This window comes from Hippocampus comes, unplaced genomic scaffold, assembly GCF_001891065.2.
Source record: "Hippocampus comes isolate QL1 unplaced genomic scaffold, H_comes_QL1_v1.1 scaffold86, whole genome shotgun sequence".
NCBI classification, from domain to species: Eukaryota; Metazoa; Chordata; class Actinopteri; order Syngnathiformes; family Syngnathidae; genus Hippocampus; species Hippocampus comes.
The window spans coordinates 4,636,868-4,660,112 of record NW_017805882.1 but is presented as its reverse complement, the minus strand read 5'-3'; the positions used below and the strand labels follow the sequence as shown (position 1 = coordinate 4,660,112).

General features: G+C 41.4%; 1 protein-coding gene across 2 annotated transcripts in view; it reads left to right on the top strand.

Moving 5' to 3' along the window:
- The first annotated feature begins 844 nt into the window (after nucleotides 1-844).
- The window catches only part of rptor (regulatory associated protein of MTOR, complex 1), a 164,605-nt gene continuing 142,204 nt past the window's right edge, over nucleotides 845-23,245 (top strand). For both annotated transcript variants that reach the window (XM_019889388.1, XM_019889387.1), the window contains exons 1-4: nucleotides 845-1,021; nucleotides 2,148-2,319; nucleotides 15,951-16,053; nucleotides 18,527-18,609. In XM_019889388.1, the coding sequence (XP_019744947.1) occupies nucleotides 2,155-2,319; nucleotides 15,951-16,053; nucleotides 18,527-18,609 (351 nt within the window). In that variant the 5' untranslated portion in view covers nucleotides 845-1,021; nucleotides 2,148-2,154. The remainder of the gene's footprint in view (nucleotides 1,022-2,147; nucleotides 2,320-15,950; nucleotides 16,054-18,526; nucleotides 18,610-23,245) is intronic.

Genomic DNA, 23,245 nt, shown 5'->3' with positions numbered 1-23,245 from the left:
GGTGTGCAGGTGGCAGAGTGAGTGCCTGCCACCTGCTGTCGAATACGGGACGTGACAGTGTGATAGTGTTTGAGTCTTTATATCCTGAGATGTCAGATGACATTTCATCAACTCAAGAATACTGAGAGGAAGAGCATTTACAAGACACTTAAACTAGATGAATTTGAATGGAAAGGACTTTGTTTTCAAAAAAGATGTCATAACTATAAATATTATCTTTACTTTCAAATAAACCCGAAACATAAATTATATCTCGCTCAATCCAGACTCTATTGTATCGAGTTTTATTTTGATGGTAATAATTGCTATTGTTCCAAATAACTTCTTTATGAGGAGAACATTTTTGCACATGACATAATTTCCACGCTATTCAGGCCTGTTGATGACGTTTTGAAAGTTTTACTGGAAAATTTGTTGTAGCAAAATTACAACGCGCTAAAAAATTGTCAACGAGCAACTGTTTTAAATATATTATGTGGAAAAAAAAAATCCAGATTGACATTGGTCCCCGCAGAAGATGCATGTGGAACCGGAACGACGATTGTGACGTAATGACGGTATCGTGTCAACAGTGCATTGTGGGTCGAACCCAAGATGGCTGCGCCCTTGCAGGAGTGCTGATGAAGTGGTTCTGCGGTGAATTTCTTGGACTTGTCTGTGCTTTTCGTGAAATCCGGTGCACGAAACTGCCTGGTAGCAACCCGGCTTGTGGCAGAGGACCATACGTGCCGAGTCGTCGTTAAGTGTGTGCGGTGGCTCGCGTGGCTGTGGCTGACTGTCCGTGTGAAGATGGGCCTCGTCTCCAGCCCCTTCCCATAGCGAAGAGCCGTGGGGAGAGGAGCCAGAGATTCCCCTGCAAACATACACCCGTTCAACTTGGATTTGACGGGTTTGACATACTGTATAGGCTGTGGACGCTGTCTTACAATTTTCTCACCGGCATTGTTTGTGCGACGGTATCCGTCATCGTTCGGAGACGAAGAGCTTCCCCAGGCCGGCTGGATCGTCCCTCCACACCAAGGTCTGCACATATCTGCACGCTGCGTGGACACATCTGCACGTCTCTGTCTTTTTGTGATACGGTTAAACTCGCGTATTCAGTGGCAGAAAGACCTGTCAAATGAAGCTTGCGAACGCAGCTAACATTTGCCTAGCCAGGACGGTCTCACCTGTGACAATCATGTCAACGTTGACTTCGCGTTTTAAAGCTATTCCAGTTTGTCAGAGTAACCTCAAGCATTTTATTTTTCCTATTCATTGACGAAAACAATTCTGACTTTGTACTAACAATGTTGCTGCGATGAACAAAGTCAGCATCCAGCCATTTGGCTGTAAACGTGCGCGTTTCCATTCACAATCGGGCAAATGTGTGCTTTTGGGTCATTTTGAATGGACAAACATAAACATTCCGATAAATGTACATTTTTTTACGACATCGTTTGAATTTGGAGCCCTCTGGTTCCGATTCTGGTTCTTAAATTCGGTTCTGATCCCGATTATAAAAAAATGGCATTAATCTGAGATATTTTTCGGATGAAATCTTATGAATTTGAGTTCTTTGATTTCATGAACTTTTTCTGTTTGTGAACTTCCCGTATATTAATAGCGATCCTACGAACTTAAATTTTTCACACAATAGCTTTGTTTTTGAGAACCTCAAGAAAATTCAATTAAAGCATCAGGTACCTAAAGCATGAGTTATGCACAGAGCCAGTGAATGGTTAAATAGTGCGAGAGGCACAACACAGATCTGGCATTCAACAGTTGGCATAATGAACATGTCGACAAAGAAATGCGCGTAACTTGAAAAGTTTGTAAAAACGGTCATTCGTAACTTGAGGTTCCAGTAATGCACTGTAATGAGTTGAATGGGGCTTTCTGTGCAGGGTTGATACGTTCTCCCCCTTCCTGCTTGGGTTCTCCTTCTTTTGACTACGGTCTAAAGACTTGTATATTTTGTTGAGATGAAATCTCACAACACTGTTGACACTGTTCGTAGTCTGTCCTGAGGCATCTAGGGAAGGCTCCACCTTTCCTGTGACCCCGACCTGGAGAAGCTTAAAATGGAAGGATAGAATGTTAGTTTAGTAGTCCAGCTGTAGCCAACGTGATGTGTGTTCCTGACATGAATATGTTCTTCCTTGTAGGGTCCTAATGAAAATGGATGTAGACTTGCTACATTCACCAGCTGTGGGCTTCGCTGAGGAGGAAGCTGACATGAATGACTGGGAGCTGCCCCTGGCCTTCATGAAGAAACGCCACTCTGAGAAGATCGAGGGATCGAAGGCCCTTGCACAGAGCTGGAGGATGAAAGACAGGGTAAATATCTCATTTTCTCCTCTCAAAGTCTGTGCTGTATTCTTGTGTGTGGCTGCAGGGCCGCCTTGTCCCGCAGCTCTTGCTCATAAAATTTGTCAGGGTGTTTCTTTAGGCAGTATGGTAGAGTTGTGCTTAGCCTGTTGGCCTCACAGTCGAGAGATCTTATAAAGATATATTACAAAAGGTGCTGATCCCTACACTCTTAACGTTTTGCCTAGATATGTCAACGGAATTACCCATACAGAACATGGAACATCAAGTGTCTCTACTTCAGGCTTGTGAGGCACGACTTGTAATGTCACAGTGCAGAGGTCGTGGGTTCGATCCTGGCTCCAGCCTTCCTGTGTGGAGTGTGCATGTTCTCCCCAGGCCTGCGTGGGTTTTCTCCGGGTACTCCGGTTTCCTCCCACATTCCAAAAAAATGCATGGCGGGCTGATTGAACATTCTAAATTTTCCCTTGGTGTGAGTGGGAGCGTGGATAGTTGTTCGTCTGTGTGTGCCCTGCGATTGGCTGGCCACCGGTTCAGGGTGTCCCCTGCCTACTGCCCGAAGACGGCTGGGATAGGCTCCAGCACCCCCCGCGACCCTTGTGAGGATAAAACGGATCGGAAAATGAATGAATGGATGGATTCCAGGTCTTTAGTTTTGCTAGATAAATGTAGAAATTGTTATTCAGTGTCTTAAAAAAAGGAGACTGGAACTCTTATGGGTAAAGCCTGAAATAAGAAGAGGAGTCTTGGGACTGCATTCATTTTGACTGTCTCTACTCTGCCAAATAAAAAGAGGGGGAGGACCTCCCAGCATGTCAGGTCAGACACTTCTTATTTGTGTCGCTAACTTACCATGGTAAGCCTTGAACAATTCCCTATGATCCCCAAACGATGAAATCCATGTTTAGTCCAGCGAAATGAGAATTTTGTATTTAATTCTATTGCTCAATTTCTTGACCTCATTGCCTCAATTTTTTTTTGGTTCATTGTGTATCCCAAGATTGCCTCGTATTCACGAGTGCCGGTACATATTTAAGTGGATATTTCATGACCTATGACCTTCTCCAATTGGCTCAACTAATCCTGTCGCTTCCTTGTCTGTCAATCTAACCTTTTTCAAGAGACTTGACAATCCATTTGTCACTTTTCTTAGATTCTTTGGCTAAACCTTTCTACAATTGTTCATAAAGCATCATATTTTGCAAATGCCTGTACTATCTCTTTTGGCTGTCTCCGAATCTTACGGTTTTCTGGGTGCCTAATTTCAGGGACTATCCAATTGGATTGCACCTTCTGAAGTTGGTAGGCCAGCAATCTGCTTGTCTTATTTCCCATTTTGTAGAAATTTTCTACTTAAAAACCTGAGGGCCCCCGAGGCTTTGTACGTCAACATCTCATCCAATATCAGCCTGGCCTCTTGCAACTTTTTGAGTGTTTTCTTTCTTTTACGTTCCTTCTCCAATTATTCAGTTTCATTCCTCAATTCAACTTGTTTAACTAGCCTCTGTTTCTTGAGACGGGATCCCAGAGATGTAATCTTCCTTCTCATTGTGGCCTTGCTTGCATCCCATAGCACTGAGGGAGAAACAGTGCAATTGTTATTCATGGCAGCATACTCAGCCACGGCTGATTTAATTTCCTGTTTCATATGAGCATCTGTTACTAAAGAAACATTAAGTTTCCAATATTTAAAAGTACTATCAGCCCTTAAATTCATTGCCATAGTAACTAACTGGGCTGCGATCAGAAATTATTGATGCTATAGCTTCCCACCCTGTAAATGTGGGGTTTTGAAATTAAAAAGTAGTGTATTCTCGAATAACTTCCCTGCAGTTATGACATGAATGTGACATTTTTGTCTCTTGGATTGAAATACATCCACCAAACCCAATTCTACTGTAACATTTCAGAACATTTTTGACTTTCGAGATTGGGGCTTTGTTGTTGTGGGTAATCTCTCTGATTTGTTATCGAGTGTACAATTGAACTCTGCTCCCCTAAAAATGACACCATCTCCTCCCTCTGCCAGAAGGGCTCCATATTTTTTTTCCATTAAACTGAGGGCAATTTTCATTTGGTGCATTTATATTAAGGATAGTTTAATTTCTGTCTTGTTATTGTTCTAACCACCATCACATGCCGGCCCTCTGTATCTTGAAAGATTCTTTTCATTACTAGAATGTACAGATTTGTTAAAGAGGATACCCACTCTGCGTGCGAGGCCCCATTCACTTGAATGAGAGAGGCGGCCAAGCCTCCCTTGGCGTCACCTGGGCCGACGGCCGTGGCACTGACTCTGGGGTGACCGTGCATTTTGCATTTTAACTATACTTTTTCCTTTGCTGCTGGATGCTATTATCGGGTGGATTAAGCAACATTGGATTACAATACAAATTGATTCTAGCACATTTTCACTGTACTTTGAACATCCCGGATGAGATAGCCTTCCAGTGGGATTGTTGTTGGGTCAGACAGATGTAGAAGGCGGCGGAGGCAGCGTAAACAAAAGCAGGACAGTCTATGGCGAAGCTTATCGCTAATTGCGAAGATAAGGGGTTCAGAAAATGGGTAGATGAAAAGCAAACACTGTATCACTATTGTACTTGTTGGAATACAAATGGCCTTTGGCCCGTTTAAGTGGAATGCAGTTTTGATGAGTGATAGTTTTAATGACTCATTTTTATTTTGATCCTTGAAAATGTCTTCACATAGGCCTGATTACTGTTTCGACTTATCGTTTGATGAGAAAAAATGGACAACAATTTCTTTTGCACTTGATATATGATCATTTGCATGCGTTTTTGTTTACATACATCATCAACATTCACTTGCTCCGCAACTCCCCTCTCCTGTCTGTCAGCTTGTTCGTTGCTGACAGTGTTGGCACGCGCAAGCAAACACACTTACATACTGTAGGCTAGTGGTGGAACGGCTTTTGCAAAACGGTTCAGGTCGACTGTCCCAGTTCAGTTCCCATGAATGTTTATCAGTTTAAATGGTGTCAATGTACATTCTGGTAATTTTAGTAAGCTACTTTTTTTTCCTCCTGATTTGCTTTGGAATGTCATTAATTGTTTTGTTTTTCCTTGCTTTTGTGAATCACACTGAGTTGCCTATTGTATCAAATGTGCTACGTAAATAAAACTGCCTTGCCTTGCATGTCTTATCCATTCATGGGCACGCGCAGTGAGGCACAGCAGTGTACAGAAGCGATAATAATAGCCAAGTAGTGCTAATGCTTACCATAGTTCAACTAACAGCTGTTGTCTACTGTTCTCTTTTTGTACTCTTTCATTACTTTTATTTATGCATTATTGCTTCCGCAAACATTCGCTACGCCCGCCAAGATCGTAAAAAATCTGGTGACAGACACCAGAAACCCTTTTTGAGTGGCAGAATTGACAGCGAGACCAGCGTAATGATGATTGGCAGTTCTCTGGATTGAACTTTCCACAAGCCATAAAGAGACTCCTTTGTCATCTCCAAAGAGGATGCTGGTTTGCTTCCAAAGAGGGGGAGACCCTGGAGACACACACATTTCAGCGACACTTGACATCCAACAGGACAACTACAGAAACTGCAAATGTCTTCTTTGTGTGAACGCACAAGGATTATTCAATTACAAATCCTCATATGTATGCAATTTTGTGAAGAGAGAACCCTACTAGATATTGGGAATGTGTTTTATTTTTGTTTTTGTTTCATGTCTTATTACGTTCTTCAGCATGCAAGTAGATGAAGAACAACACAGAATTACAATATGTGGTTTTATTTCGTAATTACTTGTGAAGGTATTGATTGAATATTTTTCAAATACAGTGATCCCTTGCTACTTCGCGGTTCATTTATCGAGGGTTCAATGCATCGCGGATTTTTTCAAACATATAAAAAAAAAATATATATATATATTATTTTTTTAATTTTAATTTTTTTTAAATATACATGGAGTACAGTACTGTATATGTTGCTCTATGTGACTCGCTGTTGTTTTGCAGCTTCTCGCGGACCGTTTGCGGACTTAATTTTTTTTTTTTTTTTTTTTTACCTGTTTATGTTAATTGGACACTACTTCGCGGATTTTCGTTTATCGCGGGTGGTTTTGGTCCCCATTAACCACGATAAATGAGCAATTACTGTATGTACCATATTTTCCGCACGAAAAGGCGCACCTAAAAGTCTTCCATTTTCTTAAAAGCTCACAGTGCGCCTTAAAATCTGGTGCGCGTTGTGTATGGTCATTACGGTAATATGTTGACCCCAAAATGGCTCCTTGCTGGAGACATGCAATAGAACACGGAAATAGAATAATAAAGAGAGTTCAATGTTAACGAGCAGTGGTGTAGTGGGGATTTTTTAAGTGGGTGTACGCGATTCTGGGATGTTCTATATATACATACAGAACATCAATCATAGGGTACAACACCAGTTGAACTAACGTTAAATTTAATGTTTTACTACTCCAAAATAATCACAGGCCAACGTTATTAAGCATAACTCGCATTAGAACAATGATCAACAAACATTTCAATAACCCAAAAATAAAAATCAACGTTTTTCTGCTTTTTCTCTGTCATTTTGGTGCAGGGCTAAAACCGAAATAAAAATTGAATGTGGCGTCCGGAGAAGTGGGTGGACGGCGTACCCCCCCGTACCACGCCCACTACACCCCTGTTAACGAGTCAATGTTATAACTTGCTGTTGGTTCAATGAACTGTGTCGCTGCTTTATTAAATAAGTTTTTGTTGCAGCTCCAAAAACAGGAGAGCTTTGGTGTTGTTTTTTTAAAACGCATACTTTATTAATGGTTTTCACAGTCTCAACAAATACAGGTACGTCTTTGTCCGTCTCCATGCCTTCTTTTCTTCCGTTCTACTCGAGAAGCGTTTATGATCGCCTCCGAAAAACGTAAATTAACAATTACTTCAATGAAACTGCAAAAATTGAAAAGAATGCATCAAAACAGAAAATCAAGCGAGGAAATCACAAAATAAATTTTATAGCCCCCCTACAGAATTTATTTAGTGATTTCCTCCTTTGTGAATACACAACAAAGGAATAAACACTTCTGAGACAATCCAGTCTCCTGCATTTTACTGACATCTGACCCTTCTGTTTGCATTTCCTTGAGCGCAGCGCCATCTACTGGATGCATTGTAGATTGCGTCTTATAATCCGGTGTGTCCAATATATGAAAAAAATTACAAAATAGGCCATTCATTGAAGGTGCGCCTCATAATTCAGTGTGCCTTTCAGTATGGAAAATACGGCATTAAATGCAAAGTATACTTTCTGGTTTCACAGAGAATCCTCATGTGCAAGAAGTGGAAGGTTCTCTTTTCAAAAGCAGGTAGCCATAATGAAAAATAATAAATGTTATGCCGGTGCTTGCTAAATAATCATTTTCCATAATACAGTATTGATTATCATTATTGGTATCGAATATTGTTGTTACCAGGTTGGTTGCTGAGGTGTTAATGAACTTGGGGATGTGGGATACCTTGAATCGTTCACATTTCCATTCATTGATGAATAATACAAAGCACATCAGTCTAAACGTACGGTGCTCTTGGTAGTCCACCTTGCTGCCTGTCGTATTTTTAATGCCTCACAAATTCAAAACATTATCTGAATGATCATAAGGAATGCTACGTATCCATTTAAAAAAAAAACATTTTCATTTTAACATCCCTCTGCAGCAACTCTTGTATGGACAGTATCGATTTAAAAAGTTAGGAAGTCTGTAGGAGTATATAGGAGCTGAAATGACTCATCCTGGAATTTTTCCGATAGGTTTTCATGACTCATAACTTGATGGCAGTGATCTACTAGTTAGTGAAGCCAATGTTTCCCTTCACAGAACATTGACGAGGAGTTCTGTTCTTTAAAAAATAGGTTATTTGTGGCATTCACTATTTCTTCATTAGATAGCAAGATTGATGGATGCATAGATACCCTCTCAACCCAATCAATACATAGGCCCAAGCCACTGGCCTCAATTGAGGCATTAAACAGTCTAATTGCTGTTAGAACAAAGTACCTTATGAAGCATTCAGAGCGTGAATATTTTGAGATGAAAAGGGGGGGATGGTGTTGTACATGAGGGCACTTAACTTGCCCTTCATCCGGCTCTCCACCGCCGTCTCATGACGGTCAAGGCTCCTCCCGAGCACGGAACCAGCCTTCTTAACCAGCTCATCCAGCCTGCTGGTGTCCTTCTCTACAACCCTGAAAATAAACCTATGCTTCCATGTGGGGGTGCCATTCCTTCCCAGCTGTTTAGGGCTATTCATATGTAGCTTAGGCCTTGTAATTGCTTGAGCTGATTTCAGAATGTAGCCACAAGAGGCCACAAGCTAGTGTCTTATTGTGCCGGTCCCAAGCCCGGATACATACGAGGTTGTGTCAGGAAAGGCATCCAACGTAAAATTTTGGCCAAAACAAACATGCGAATCAAACCTTCGAATTTCATAGCGGATCGGTCGAGGCCCGGGCTAACAACGACCGCCATCGGCGCTGTTGACTTACAGGGTGCCGGTGGAAAATGGACTACTGTTGGTCGTAGAAGGAGTGGAGGAAGGTGTGTCCGTAGGAAGAAAGAAGTGGAACGCCAAGAGTATAGGACTGAGAGTAGGGATTTTGAATGTTGGAACTATGACAGGTAAAGGTAGAGAGTTGGTTGACATGATGCAGAGGAGGAAGGTAAGACATACTGTACGTCCAGGAGACCAGCTGAAAAGGTAGCAAGGCTAGAAGCTTAGGATCGGGGTTCAAGTTGTTCTATCATGGTGTAGCTAGGAAGAGAAATGGAGTCGGAATTATCTTGAAGGAGGAGTTTGTTCGGAATGAATTCAGATTCAGATTCAGATTCAGAAAACTTTATTTATCCCCGTGGGGCAATTAGAGTTGTACGAGAGCGGCTTATTGTAGAGACAGTAGGAGCAAGGAAAGACATAGGATAAGAGTAGCTTAGCACTTGAGGTCTTGAGGTAGTGGCTCCAGCATCAAATAGTATTGCACATCGAGCAGTATTGCACAGTGAGGACACAGTAAGACAGTATTGCACATGAAAACAGTATTGCACGTCAAGTATTGCACTGTAAGCCCGTATTGCACAATGGGGTATGCGAGTTTGAATGGTGGGGGAGGGGTGTCAGGGATATTGGAATAAGAGTTTAAGAGTTGAAGAGGAGAACAGCCTGGGGGACGAAGGTGGATCTCCTTCTCGCTGTCCTGCAAGCTGGGAACCGCAGCCTGCGGCCGGAGGGCAGCCATTCGAACGCGGGGAAGAGAGCATGTGAGGGGTCTTTCATGATCTGAGCAGCTAGACCAAGGATCTGCTGCTCGCACACTGCAATCAGAGGGCGAGTGGGAAGTCCGATGATCTTGGAGCACACTCTGCTGATGCTGTCCAGGCGGTTCTTCTCCTGCAGACTTTGGGAGTGGAACCAGCAAGCCATAGAGAACGAGAGGACGGACTCTATGAATGCCTGGTAGAAGGTCAGGAGGATTTTTCTGCTGACGGAGAAGGAGTTCAGTTTCCTGAGCAGGTACATCCTCTGGTGGCATTTTTTCAGGATCACCTCAGTGTTGGAGGAGAACCTCAGGTTATGGTCCAGTATGGTCCCCAGGTACTTGTATTCCGATACAGTTTCCACTGGAGTCCCCTGGATGATGGTGGGGATTGTCGAGGCCAGCTCTCTCTGTTGTCTTCGAGGTTTTGGAGAGAAAGTCAGAGAGGCCAAACTGAGATGGTTTGGACATGTCCAAAGGAGAGAGGGTGAATATATTGGGAGAAAGGATGCCGAGTCTTGAACTCCCAGGCAGGAGGCCGAGAGGAAGACCAAAGAGGAGGTTTATGGATGTAGTGAAAGAGGACATGAAGGTAGCTGGTGTGAGAGAAGAGGATGCACAAAACAGGGTGAGATAGAGGCAACTGATTCGCTGTGGCGATCCCTGAAGGGAAAAACCGAAAGGAAAAGAAGAAGATTTCAGACATCGAGTCAGATAGCAGTGGAAGGCTTATGTGTGGGCTGTAAATGGCATTCAGATTCTGCTGTTTCAGGCATGTATGCACAAACACGATATACATTGCTTTCACAACATGAAGGTGAAGTGGCAGGCTGCACAATTGCTTTACCTCTTGGTTAAAATTGCCTGCCGTTGGGGCAACAGCCATGTCATGAGATGTGTGTGTGTGTGTGTGTGTGTGTGTGTGTGTGTGTGTGTGTGTGTGTGTGTGTGTGTGTGTGTGTGTGTGTGCAGTCATTCTGTTTTATGTCTTGCACTCCATGCTCATTGTGATTACGTGTGCAGTCACTGAGCCTGCCATGTAATCGCTTTAAAGTTTCAGCTTTAGGTGGAAGTCAGCAACAAAATATATACAAAAATATAAGAACGTTTTTCTCTTACTATGCATGTTGCTTAGCACCTTAGTGCAGGGACTTCTGGCATTCCTTTTCTTGAACAATGACCTTCAAATCTGTCTTGCATTCCGTTGTTGCCACTCGAAGCAGGCACTGTCTGCGTGCAAGCTGCAGTGGTTACTTACGACTCGGGTCAGCTTGCCACACCGGGCAAACTTTTTTCCCCCAAGATCGACTTTTGAAGCGACCAACCTCCCACGATCGACCCGATCGCGCACGTGCAAGCACATATCCACGCACGCACAGCATGATGAGCAACAGCCCGATCATGAACGAAACCGAAACACACAAACATACAAACACACAAATCTTTTTTCCCCCCCCCCCATTTCCTCCTCCCACCCCTTGCGGTCGACTTGGGACCGGTCCGCTGGCTTCCCATCGATTGCGATCAACGTATTGGGCACCCCTGCCTAGAGGTAATTCGCTAACTAGCTTAGTGCTTAGCGCCGTAGCGCGTTGTCGTCTGACTGGTTGCCCTGTATGTCAGTCAAGTCACGGGATTGATGATAGGCTGGCATAGTAAGTTCTGTGTACTTAGCGCCGTTGTTTGAATGTCAGCGCCACCGCCGAGACATTTTCGACGCTTGTCATGTGAAAGTCCGGGAGAGCCGCATTGAACCAGCCAAAGAGCCGCATGCGGTTCGCGAGCTGCAGATTGGCAACCCCTGGTCTAAGCTTTAAAAATGAACTCAAAGCTCTTCAAATGTCGCAGCCTTCTTACTAATGAATGATTTTCAGAGACTTTTCTGTTCAATCCCTTTAAATTTAAAACATAAAAAACAACGTGAGGGCCCCTAGTGGCGACTGAGTATACAATTCAGGCGCCGTATATGAATGAAATAAAAGTTACCATCATCGCTGCACAAAAGTTACCATCATCGCTGCACGTTTGAGATCAAAAGTTACTGAAAGCTATTAATTTATTTGCACGCTGTTGCTATGGTGATGCACTGATTACAAGGACAACTGATGCTGTTTTTGAGTGTTTAAACCTCAATGAAAATTCATGAAACTGCACACACATCATGCCAGGAAAAATACTATTTTTGTGGGTTATTGTGCAGTTTCTTAAAAATGGCTAACTATTGCCCTTTATAATTTTATGAACAAAGCACCCCTATTTGGCATATGTAACTGCCCAAGACCTACAAAGAAAGTCTTTGAGGGTCATGCGTTAAATAGAAAGTCCACCATTTTGATGTTTCCTTGGAATTTGGTGCCACTTTTTGACTTTTATAAGGTTCTGTTTTAAGGAACTCCTACAAAATGTATGCAATCGTCTTCAACCTCTGAGTGTTTCATCTCAAGTTGTTTCAAGTGAAAAGTTACTGAAAGCTTTTTAGTTCGACACACTGTTGCCATGGCAATGCACTGTTTGCTTGGGAAGGCCTTTGGTAGCTGTTTGTGGCTCTAGTATTTCTTTGTGACGTGAAAGTTTTTAAAAGACAAAAAAAAAAACCTCATGCCTTATTCATCTGCGTTAATTCAATGCAAATGATTAACTTGTACAATAGGACTAGAAATCATATTAACTGAACCCTGGTTGGAAAAAATAAAAGATGCTCGGAGAGCATTAATTGATGAAATGGGCGGCCTGTTTTGTAATTACGGTTAATACTGATGGGATTTAACTTTACCCATATTAGACTGGGCTTCTACTTTTACCATATACAATTTCTAAGGAATTTTGGCGAACCACATTGGTTACCTTTATGAAAGCTGAGTCTTTTCTTTGACATTTTACCTCCAATGTCAGGAACATTTTTTTTCCCTCTCTGGATTTGACATTAATATGTCTCTAAATGCTGCTGTCATTTCAGCTCTTGTATTTTAAAGGGCAAACCTGCCATGGTTTCTACGGCTCTTTGTGTAAAATATCTTAGAGACAAGATTGCTACAAGATAAAAGATGAAGGAGATGTTTTGCTTTCCTTACAGTGTGGATAGAAGTCATCTTTGCTTATGTGAACGCTTGCAATTTTCCAACCCTTGGCAAAAAATATGGAATCACCAGTCTTGGAGGATGTTTATACAGATGTTTCATTTTGTAGGACAAAATGCAGGCTATGATATGACACAGATCTGAAGTCATTTCAAAGGGTAACTTTATGGTTGTAAGAAACACTAAAAGAAATCCAGAAAAAAAATGTGGTAGTCAAATAACAGTTAGTTGTTTAAATCAGGGGTCCCCAACCGGCGGACCGGTACCGGTCCGCAGGGCATTTGGTACCGGGCCGCACAGAAAGAACTTGCCTTAATTCCGTTTTATTTATTTCGGAATATGAAAGATGTTTTATTTTGAAAAATTACCGGATTCTCCGTTACATCCGTCTGTGTCACGCTTGACACACGTCAAGCCGCGCTTCTTCGTCACGTGACCGATTACGCTAAAAACAAAACGCTAGAGGTCGCAAAATGAGTAATAAAAGTGCTGGAGAGCGAAAATGACGGCGGCCTTAAAAGTACGTTCGAGACAACTGGATTAAAGTTATGGCTGAATATTCTGAGATCGCCACAGTAGCAGTGTTGCTATTTCCGACATGCTACCTGTGTGAGGAGGGGGTTTTCTGCAGCAACGGCGACTAAAACAAAATTACGAAGTAGACTGGACACACTTGAGGTGTCATTGTCTCCTATTACCCCGAGATGGGACCGTCTGGTTGCAGAAAATCAAGCTCGGGGCTGTGGTGAGTCGTCATTGTCATGCACTTTGAATTTGCGTTGTATCGTATTTTGAAGGCATTAAACATTACCATAGCGATCAGAGAGAGTGTTGCGGCCAGATTAGACGCTCCTTGTGTTTATTATTATATTTCGAAAACACCACAGTTTCCATGCAGCTCATACCATATTATTTTGTTGTATTATTTCCGCCACACCTTAAATGCCGGTCCCTGAAAATATTGTCTGACATAAACCGGTCCGTGGGGCAAAAAAGGTTGGGGACCCCTGGTTTAAATCATCCAATTGTGAGTTAAAAAAAAAAAACTGGGAATCATGAAAACAACAACAAAAGAACACACCACAAGTACATTCTTGCTCCACATCTGGCTTTTAGAACAGCTCACAGTCTCAGAGGCATGGACTTAATGAGTGATAAACAGTACTCCTTCCTCATCAATCTGGCTCCAACTTTCTCGAATTGCTTTTGCCAGATCAGCGTTTCAGGTTAGAGCCTTGTCATGGACCGATTTCTTCACCAAAACATTTGCAATTGGATTGAGATCGTGACTATTTGCAGGCTGTGACTTTGACCTTTTGTGTCTTTCTTCAAGGAATGTTTTCAGTTTTTGCTCTCTGGCGGGATGTTTTATCATCTTGACAAATGATTTCATCATCCCCAAACGTCCTTGCAATTGATGGGATAAGTGTCCAAAAATGTCAACAAAAATGATTTCTCAATCCTCAAACGTCCTTTCAATTGATGGGATAAAGTGTGTCCAAAATGTCAACGTAACGTGTGCATTTATTGATGCAATGACAGGCATTTAACCCCAAGCCCCACATTATCAATGACTGTGGAAATATGCATGTCATTTTAATTAATCTCATTGGAATGGCAGATTTGCCATTCATTATTCAGTATGACTTTCATGCCGTCATCCACAGGACATGATAGCTTTTCCTTAGCCCATGTGTGTTGTTTTCTTGTGTGTTTTCTGTTTAGATGTTAATGCTGGCTTTCGTAAAGCTTTTCTGTATGTAAATTACATTTTCTTACGGTGCTTTCTTATGGGTGCGGCCACATATGTTGGCTCCAGTTTCCTCCCTTTTGTTCCTCATTTGTTTTGCTGTCCATATTCTGTTTTCAACTGATGTCTTTGTTGCGCTACTAGTTTGCTTTTCACAACCTTCCCATGTTGTTTGTACTTGGTCCAAATTTCAGGCAAAGCTGACTGTGAACAACCAACAGCTTTTGCAACATTCCGTTATGATTTTACTTCTGTAAGAAATTTGAACATCCACTACTTTGTTTCAATTTACATCTCTCTAATTATCGCTCAGTACATCGCTCGACTCTAATCATGGAAGTGATGACGGAAGCGCGTTTAAAACAACATGACCGAACGGCTGACTGACGATTACTTTGATTCGGCTTGACAAAATGACGGACTGTCAGTAATACGTATTAATACATTTTTTTGACCAGTACGTTACTTCCCAAGTGGTGACGAACTGTAATGTGGCCATGATGGAAGCACAATTAAAATAATGTTTGACTGGTTGACGGTCCTAAAATAGCGGTGACAAACGTATTTATCCATGATGGAAGTGTGGTTAAAATAACAATGTCGGAGTGATGTATTCACATGACAGCTTCGATAGGGTTTCGTTTGTCATTCGCCAGCAAATGACAAATGACAGACCGGCAACATTTACTGAGGCCCTTCCCTTCTCTGTTTGTAAGAATAAAGTAATGTTGGAGCATTGATCTGAGAGTATAGATGACAGTCATAGTTATTGAAAATGACACAGACAAAGGTGGGGTGGTGGATGACAAGCTTTTTGGAGACTGATCTGATCAAAATAGGCAGTACAATTTCAATTGAACGTAAGTGCAGAACACTAGTGCATCAGTTCCTTTCTCGTAGAATAGGTTCATGACACACTATACAGGTAGGCAAAAGGGCACGTCAGCAGATCAGGTATGGGTACCGTAGTGCTGTGATGATGTTTATATGCGTGTTTCGGGTCCTGCTATGTCCCTCTTGCACACTGACCTTTTACTCAGTCAGTGAGAAAGTCGAGTGCACCTTAATTACCTTAACACCAGCGGTCCTAACCTTTCTGACATCACACTCAGTGCACAGGAACACACAGCGCATACACTGCATGCATAGACACGCATTCTCCTTAGGTCGTCCTATAATACTGAGCATTTAGATTTAGCTGTAGTCTTTTGACTAAGGTTAAAGTTTTAGTCATAGTTAAGTCATCGATTGTATTTTAGTTTAAGCCCAATTTGGAAAATACAGAGCAGTTTTCCATCCATCCATTTTCTGATCCGCTTATTCTCACGAGGGTCGCGGGCGTAGTATTAATATGTCATGTTTGTCTCTGTGTGGTTAGGATTGTTCAGTATCCATTTTGGACTACATTATTGTGTGTCTTGGTGCAGTTAAATTGTTCTGAATATAAAGTATGTGTCATGTCCGGTCTAATATTTGAAGTTGGTTGTATGCATAAGAGTAATTTATTTGTTGTTCTGCCACAGATGAAGACTGTGAGTGTAGCACTGGTCTTGTGTCTCAATGTTGGAGTGGACCCCCCAGATGTGGTCAAGACATCTCCCTGCGCCAGATTGGAGTGCTGGATAGGTGAGTTTTAAGTTTAAGTTAAGAAAAAGCAATTTATCTGAAATGAAGTTGTTAAAAAAGTAAAAAAAAAAAGAATCATTATGATGTATGCATACGCCTGCCGTTCCTGTGAGTTATTTCCGCTCTTTCCAAATGATCTATTAAAAAATGCATATCAACCAACGCATATTGACAAACTTAGCTAAAGTTCTCCAGCACCTCTGCTGCACTCGAGACCACAGCACAGGGCGAGAGAAAGACAGATAAAATTCCTCGATGACACACAGAGAAACAAGTGCCAAAATGAAATTATGAAATCGGTCAGTCGTGAAATAATTAAATATTTGCGACGTGTCTTCACAAAATCAGGCCTATGTCTCCGAAAATGAAAATTGATATATTTGAGTACCGGTTCTCTAATTCTACATTTAAATCCATTTAAAGTGACAATACATGAAAGCAACTCAAAATTTGACAACGTTCCAGCAATTTCAATGTTGGCAGGTTGAAATACCTGGTTTTGAGAAACACGCATTTAAAGTTTTGGCACATATATCTTTTAAAGGGTAACCACTACCTTAGGAAAAAGATATTGACCCCAAAAAAGTGTTGGAAGACAAGTGGGAAATAAATTTCAATTACAAGTAAGGACATCATCTGAGATTTTAACCTTTTAAAAAACTTGTTTTATTTTTGCAACCTGTGTGTGTGTGTGTGTGTGTGTGTGTGTGTGTGTGTGTGTGTGTGTGTGTGTGTGTGTGTGTGTGTGTGTGTGTTTTAAATGAGGTAAAATTACCGCTATAGGAAATTTGATTGAAGAAGTTGATGTCACAAGGTGATTTGCTTTTTGGTGTGGCCTGTGACAACAAAGTTAATTCATATTTTATCATGGATCTTATTCTCAAATGCATTTGTCCACTGAAAGAAAATAAAGATGATTTGATGGTTGACCACTTGCCACAGTGCCTCTGGATTGGCAGAATGGGAAGGTGGTTCCCCTTTTCAAGAATTTAGAACAGGTTCTAAATTCATGCGTATGACTGAAATTTTTAGCGTGTGTGAGTACACACACACACACACACACACACACACACACACAAACAAATCTGTCACGCTGAAGATTTGAGAACCATCGTTCGCATCTTCTTTTGTTATCCCTATCAGAAAGGGTAATTTCTTATTTCTACTTGAGCAATTAGAGCAACCGTAAACAGCGCAGGTGTTCACCATTGTAGTCGACACAAAACGGACTTAGCGACTATTTTGCTTCTGTATTCTCACTCACTTGGCAGTGTGCCCTCAACCCGCTTGACTTCTAATGTGGATGCCTCAGCTCATGGCATACTAACGTGACGTCACACGAAGAAGGTCTTTAGGTTGGATGTGTACGGATGAGCGTTCACACTGCAGACACATCACATACTGTACATATCAGATTTATGTCCACATACAAAAGAGGCCCAGATCGTGTATATAAAAAATCGGAATTCTACTGTTCACGCTGCATGAAAAAAAATCAGATTTCGCATGTGTGTTCTGTTGTATTATTGTTACTTTATGTTGAATGTTCTGTGCATTGTTGAGGCTGCAGCTGTTGTGAAAGCACTTTATAAATAAAGAAGTCTTGTATTGTATATGGGCGAAAAAATCGGATTTGAGCTGCAGTGTGTAAGAGCCATCTCTTTTCATCTCTCCACCAGCCTTCATTCATCATTAGGATTTATTGTTGCTGTTGCATAAAGCACATCCTAATCCTCTGCAAAGTTGACAGTACATTTTTCTCTGCCGAAAGAGCCTGATTTGATCCCTTCCAATCTGTATCGACTTATTCTAAATGCCTTATTGATTTAAATTATTCAATGCTTTCCATTCTATCCCAATGTAAAGATTCCAATCTCTCCTTTTTTCCTTTCTTTATTATTATTTTTCTTCTGCAGTTATTCCCAGCTCATACCCACAACGCATCATACACACATATAGGTCATTTCTTTGCTCATCTGTGTGGTGCATTGGGCACAGAATAGGTTAGGAAAAACGAAGATTGCTTCCATGTTGCAAGATTTGTTTTGCACAAGTTGTTTTTTTTTTCTTTTGTTAATTCATTGTTTATGTTTGGTTGCTTCAACAGCTCTGAGCTTGTGTGATGTCCTTTTCAGTTGACAGAAAGTGGCAAATTGGCCGCCACTTGCGATGGCTGAAAATGGGTGGATTTAGCTACTTAATTTATATTCCACAAATGCAAAATTAATCAAAATACCATGTTTAGACTAGTGGAGGGACATGGAACATATTACTGAAAAGCACATTTTGAGGTTGACTTCCCCTTTAACGATATCATTGTTCAAGGAACAACAGTAAACCATGTTCATAATCTTTGGCATCTCCCCACCCATCCATCCATTATCCGAACCGCTTATCCTCTCAAATAATTTTAAAATTAATATATTTTGGTTTGAAAAAGCAAGTAACTTAAACGTGTGTTTGTGTTTGTCAGATCCTTTGTCGATGAGTCCACAGAAAGCCCTGGAGACCATTGGGGCCAACCTGCAAAAGCAATATGAAAACTGGCAGCCAAGGGTGAGTGAATCAAAAATGTTGAACAGTTCCTTTCATTTCTTCACTACCTATTCATTTCGCTCAGGGACTGCAAAGTAATATGAATAGACTTGTTTGAAATACATTTCAATTAATTTCAGTCTAGACCATTGGTTGTTTGTTCCCAATCAACTTTATGACTTTTCTAATATCTTTTAAAAGTTACACATTTTGGCTGTCTTCCTCAAGTCTTTCATTTTGTTGATCATTTTAGAACTGAATTGTTGACTAATAGTGGGGATTAATATTCTTTTGTCCACTGCCTCCAACAAAGAACAAAAACATGTCAGTTTTGCTTTGGTATGGATGCATATTTATTGATGTATTTATGTATTTATTTTGTCAGGAGTGAGATCTTGATGTGGCCAATTCTGACAAAAATAGTGAATTTTGTTTTTCCTTCTCTGATGTACATTAGTAACTCGTTATCAAGTCAACTGCCAAATTAAGGCAAAAAACATGTTTAACGTTTCTTGTGGAATCGATTCGTTTGGTTGTGTTTCAAAGAAGACTTTGTCAAAGATGACAGAATAAAAGCCAATTGCTTGTACGTTGTTTTAATGCACCTTCAGAAAACAACCTCTGTGAGGTAGGTTCTATTCACACCGACACTGGTTTCGCTTTAACCGCACCATTGTTTGCTTCCCATGCTGATCCGTACCATTTATGCAGATGTACAGTAAATACACACAACGAATCCTGGTGCGGACCAAACAACCGAACTGAGACCCACTTTTTAAGGTGATCTTGGTACGCTTCCAAACGGACTCTGTGACTTTTGCTACAGGTCTGAATATAATCCATTGCCAATCCGCACCAAATACAAGATACAAGCGACTTTTTGGGCCGAACTAGTCACAGTAACCCAGTGTTGCTCATACGTCATCCTTTGACTTTTATTGAGCCGCGCTGATGGCAGAATGTTGTGCGTCAAAGCACGCAGAAGACGCGCTCCTGTCGGTTTACTAAACACATTTGTCAACGCTGTTCCAAAATCTTGAAAAATAGCGTCACAAAATGTGCCTTGAATGAACTGCTCTTTACACTCAAAATTATTTTGCAGCTCTACTAACAGCACAAATATGCAGACCAAGAGTGCAGCACATAGGGATTGCATTATTTCCTCCATTTCCGAGTTTGTGCTCTTGGCAAATGATTATCAGTTCACCATAAAAAAGTAAATAACACCATAAAAAAAAAAAAAATTCTCAGCAAGCAAGCTCATATTTGAACATATAGATTGTGTGATATATTTTAATTTTTTTAAGTTTGTATGTAGCCTTTATGTATTTAAATTCAGCTGCTGAAATACAGTATGGCACATTCTAGTGTCGAATTGTGAAATTGTCATTCTAGTCGGGATGTCTACTGTGGTTCTCTATATTTCCCTCTAGTGGTTAAACCTAAAATTACTATCCTAATGCACTGACTGCTTCTCTCTGGAGGCTAAACTGATTTTCATTTTGAAAAGGTGGAACTCAAGTCGGGCTCTCTCTAGTGGTTAAACCAACTCTTGAAGGACCAAAATCAAGGATGGAGAACTCTGGTGTTTGAATTTTTAGAATTGCAAATATTCATGCCAATTATTAAGCCATGTATCTTACCAATTGTCATGGAAATTTAATTCTTTTAAATATATGTCTTCCATTACTCCATTATACATGGTGCACCCATTACATCATACGTGCTCATTTCCACTCCATGGCTCCTTCCTCTTGGGCCATGTCACCACTCCACATGAGTTGCAGTATTGAGTGGTATGAACATAGTTTCTCTGCCTCGTGTTATGAGAAAATGTACCCGAAGGGTGGCGAAAACAGCACAAAGCCAGCGTGCTGAGATTATTTGCTGTTAGTAAATTTGAATTGAATTTGAAACTACACGTGACTATCTGGAAATCCAGTGAAATAAGTGTTGGATTCTGACCTCCTTCTGTAAGGCTTGGCAGCAGTGTTTGTTTCTTTGTCACATCAGTTTGTTGTTGAGTTTGACACGTTAATAGATTCAACATTGTTGTAACATGCCCTGTGTCTCGTCGGTTCATCTTTGTGTATTACAGTATCAGGAGTGCAAGGATACAGTCAGTCCAAGCTCACTGCACTGTGGCAGGGGCACCAAATGATGCCTGCGGGTACCACGTAGCCCCCGAGGACCGCATTAGTAGCCTGTGGCTTACTCTAAAAATAGCTTACCAGTGACGGGACATGGTGATTTCAGTTCCAGTGTTACCGGATATATATGACCGTCATATATTTTGGAAATTCGTGTTTGGCAATTAAAGATATACGAGCAAATGTTTGGAGCTTCATAAGATAGTGTCTCTGGTGATGTAAACGTAAGCTTGAGTTTTGTTCACCTGGGAGGTCAGCAGCGAATGTTGGTTGAATGGCAAGGAGGAGGAGTGGGAGTCTGTGAGCTGTTCTCTGTGTCAGCCGCGGGATCTACAGTAATACAGCACCACTGGGCGGATACCAACAGACACATTCCTTACATAAATAAAAGTTCTTCATCTGTCCTGTCACTGCAACAAGTCACATCAATAGTTGACACGAGGACAAGAACATTAGACTCAATCGGGACTCATCACAAAGCAGCTATAAAATGTTTTTGCAGCTACCACCAACCCATCATTGCACGTTCATTTGCCTTTTGTGGTTTTCCATTTACCCTTACAGCCAGGGAGACTGCGGCAAACAGACTTGGCTGCTGCCCACTCACTTTTCTTACCTACGCTTCCTCCCACTCTCTGTCCTTTTGCCGTTTCCATTTTCCAATCCACAAAGATGATTGTTTATTTGAATAGTTTTGAGCGCAAATGTCTGTATTTTCTTCAAGACGAGGCAATACTGTATGTCTTTTTGCATCTCCACTAGTTTCCAAAACGAATGTGACTGGTAAAATCCATCCATCCATTTTCTGATCCGTTTATCCTCACAAGGGTCGCGCTGGCTGCTGGAGCCAATCCCAGCTGTCTTGGGGCAGTAGGCGGGGGACACCCTGAACCAGTTGCCAGCCAATCGCAGAGCACACACAGACGAACAACCATCCACGCTCACACTCACACCTCGGGACAATTTTGAGTGTTCAATCAGCCTGCCATGCATGTTTTTGGAATGTGGGAGGAAACTGGAGTACCCGGAGAAAACCCACGCAGGCCCGGGGAAAACATGCAAACTCCACACAGGGAGGCCGGAGCTGGAATTGAACCCGGGTACCCTTGCACTGTGAGGTAGATGTGCTAACCACTGGTCCACCGGGCTGCTGACTGGTAAAATGCTACTCAAATTAATCCTTTGTATCCATCCAGACAAAACATACAAAGATTCTAACAGCAGCGGATTGCGCTTGTTGCGCTAAAGCAGGGGTGTCCAAACTCGGTCCTCCAGGGCCACTGTCCTGCCTGTTTTCCAGCTCTCCCAGGAGCAACACACCTGATTAAGAAAAATCAGGATCGTTCTAATGCTGCTTCAGAGCTGGCTGATGAGCTGATCGTCTGAATCAGGTTTGTTGCAGCCGGGAGAACTGGAAAACAGGCAGGACAGTAGCCCTCCAGGCACGCAGCTGGACATGCCTGCGCGAAAGGAATATGCCCAAGGTCTGTCTGTCTGCATTGAAATTGTAATCCTGCAAAATAACCTCCGTTTTTAATAAATGTACCTAAAACCTGAATGTGGTTTTTTTTCGGAACTGCAATGGATTTCAGTTATTTTATTTATTTATTTTTTTGCATCCTAAATACCGAATGCCGTTCCATTTATTCCATTATTCCATATACGGTCATGGTTGTTCCTTTACTAGTGTCCCATGGAGAGACACTGTTTAGGACTAGTAATTTCCCTCTATCCCTTTTTTAGAATATTATATTCCTCTCTCCATCTAGTTTATATATATATATATATATATATATATATATATATATATATATATATATATATGTATGTTGCTATTTCAATCATTTTAATTGGCTTTATGATCAATATTTATATTTTGGCAGTGTTTTTGGTCCTCACCGGTCTGGATGTCCCTCTCAGTTTTGTTGCAACTCTTGTTATATTGGCAGACTAAATATTTCCGAAGACCCCTGAGTTCAATTTGTTGCTACCATCAATAAAGATGAGTTAGCCTTCCAAGCTAAAGTCCCGACGTTAATGCTGCCGTGTTTTACAGATGACCTTGTGCTTTAGGCGTCATGCGCTAAGTTCAGGCTTTCCATCATGTTGTCAAAGGTTATGTTTCACATAATTTCTTTTGAGAACCACACTATCATAACTTCATTTACGCTAAAATACCAATTGCCATGCATTAACGAGACCTCTGTCATTTGCTGATTTGAGCCCTTTAATGGCCACTCAACACAACAAAAACACACGTGATGAAGAATTTCCACAACTTCAAATGTTTTCAGTCGAGAGCAGGGATTGGCATTGTTACATACTCAAAGAGCAATGTGGTCCGTCTCCCACAGAAAAACGTACACTGGGAGGGGCTAGTGCTGGGAAATATGAAAACAATCTTCCATCACAATATAGGCATTTTTTTTAAATTATGATATGCCACAATATATGAAAAACCCCCGAACTTAAACTCATAACAATTTCACTTAACAATGTTTTATATA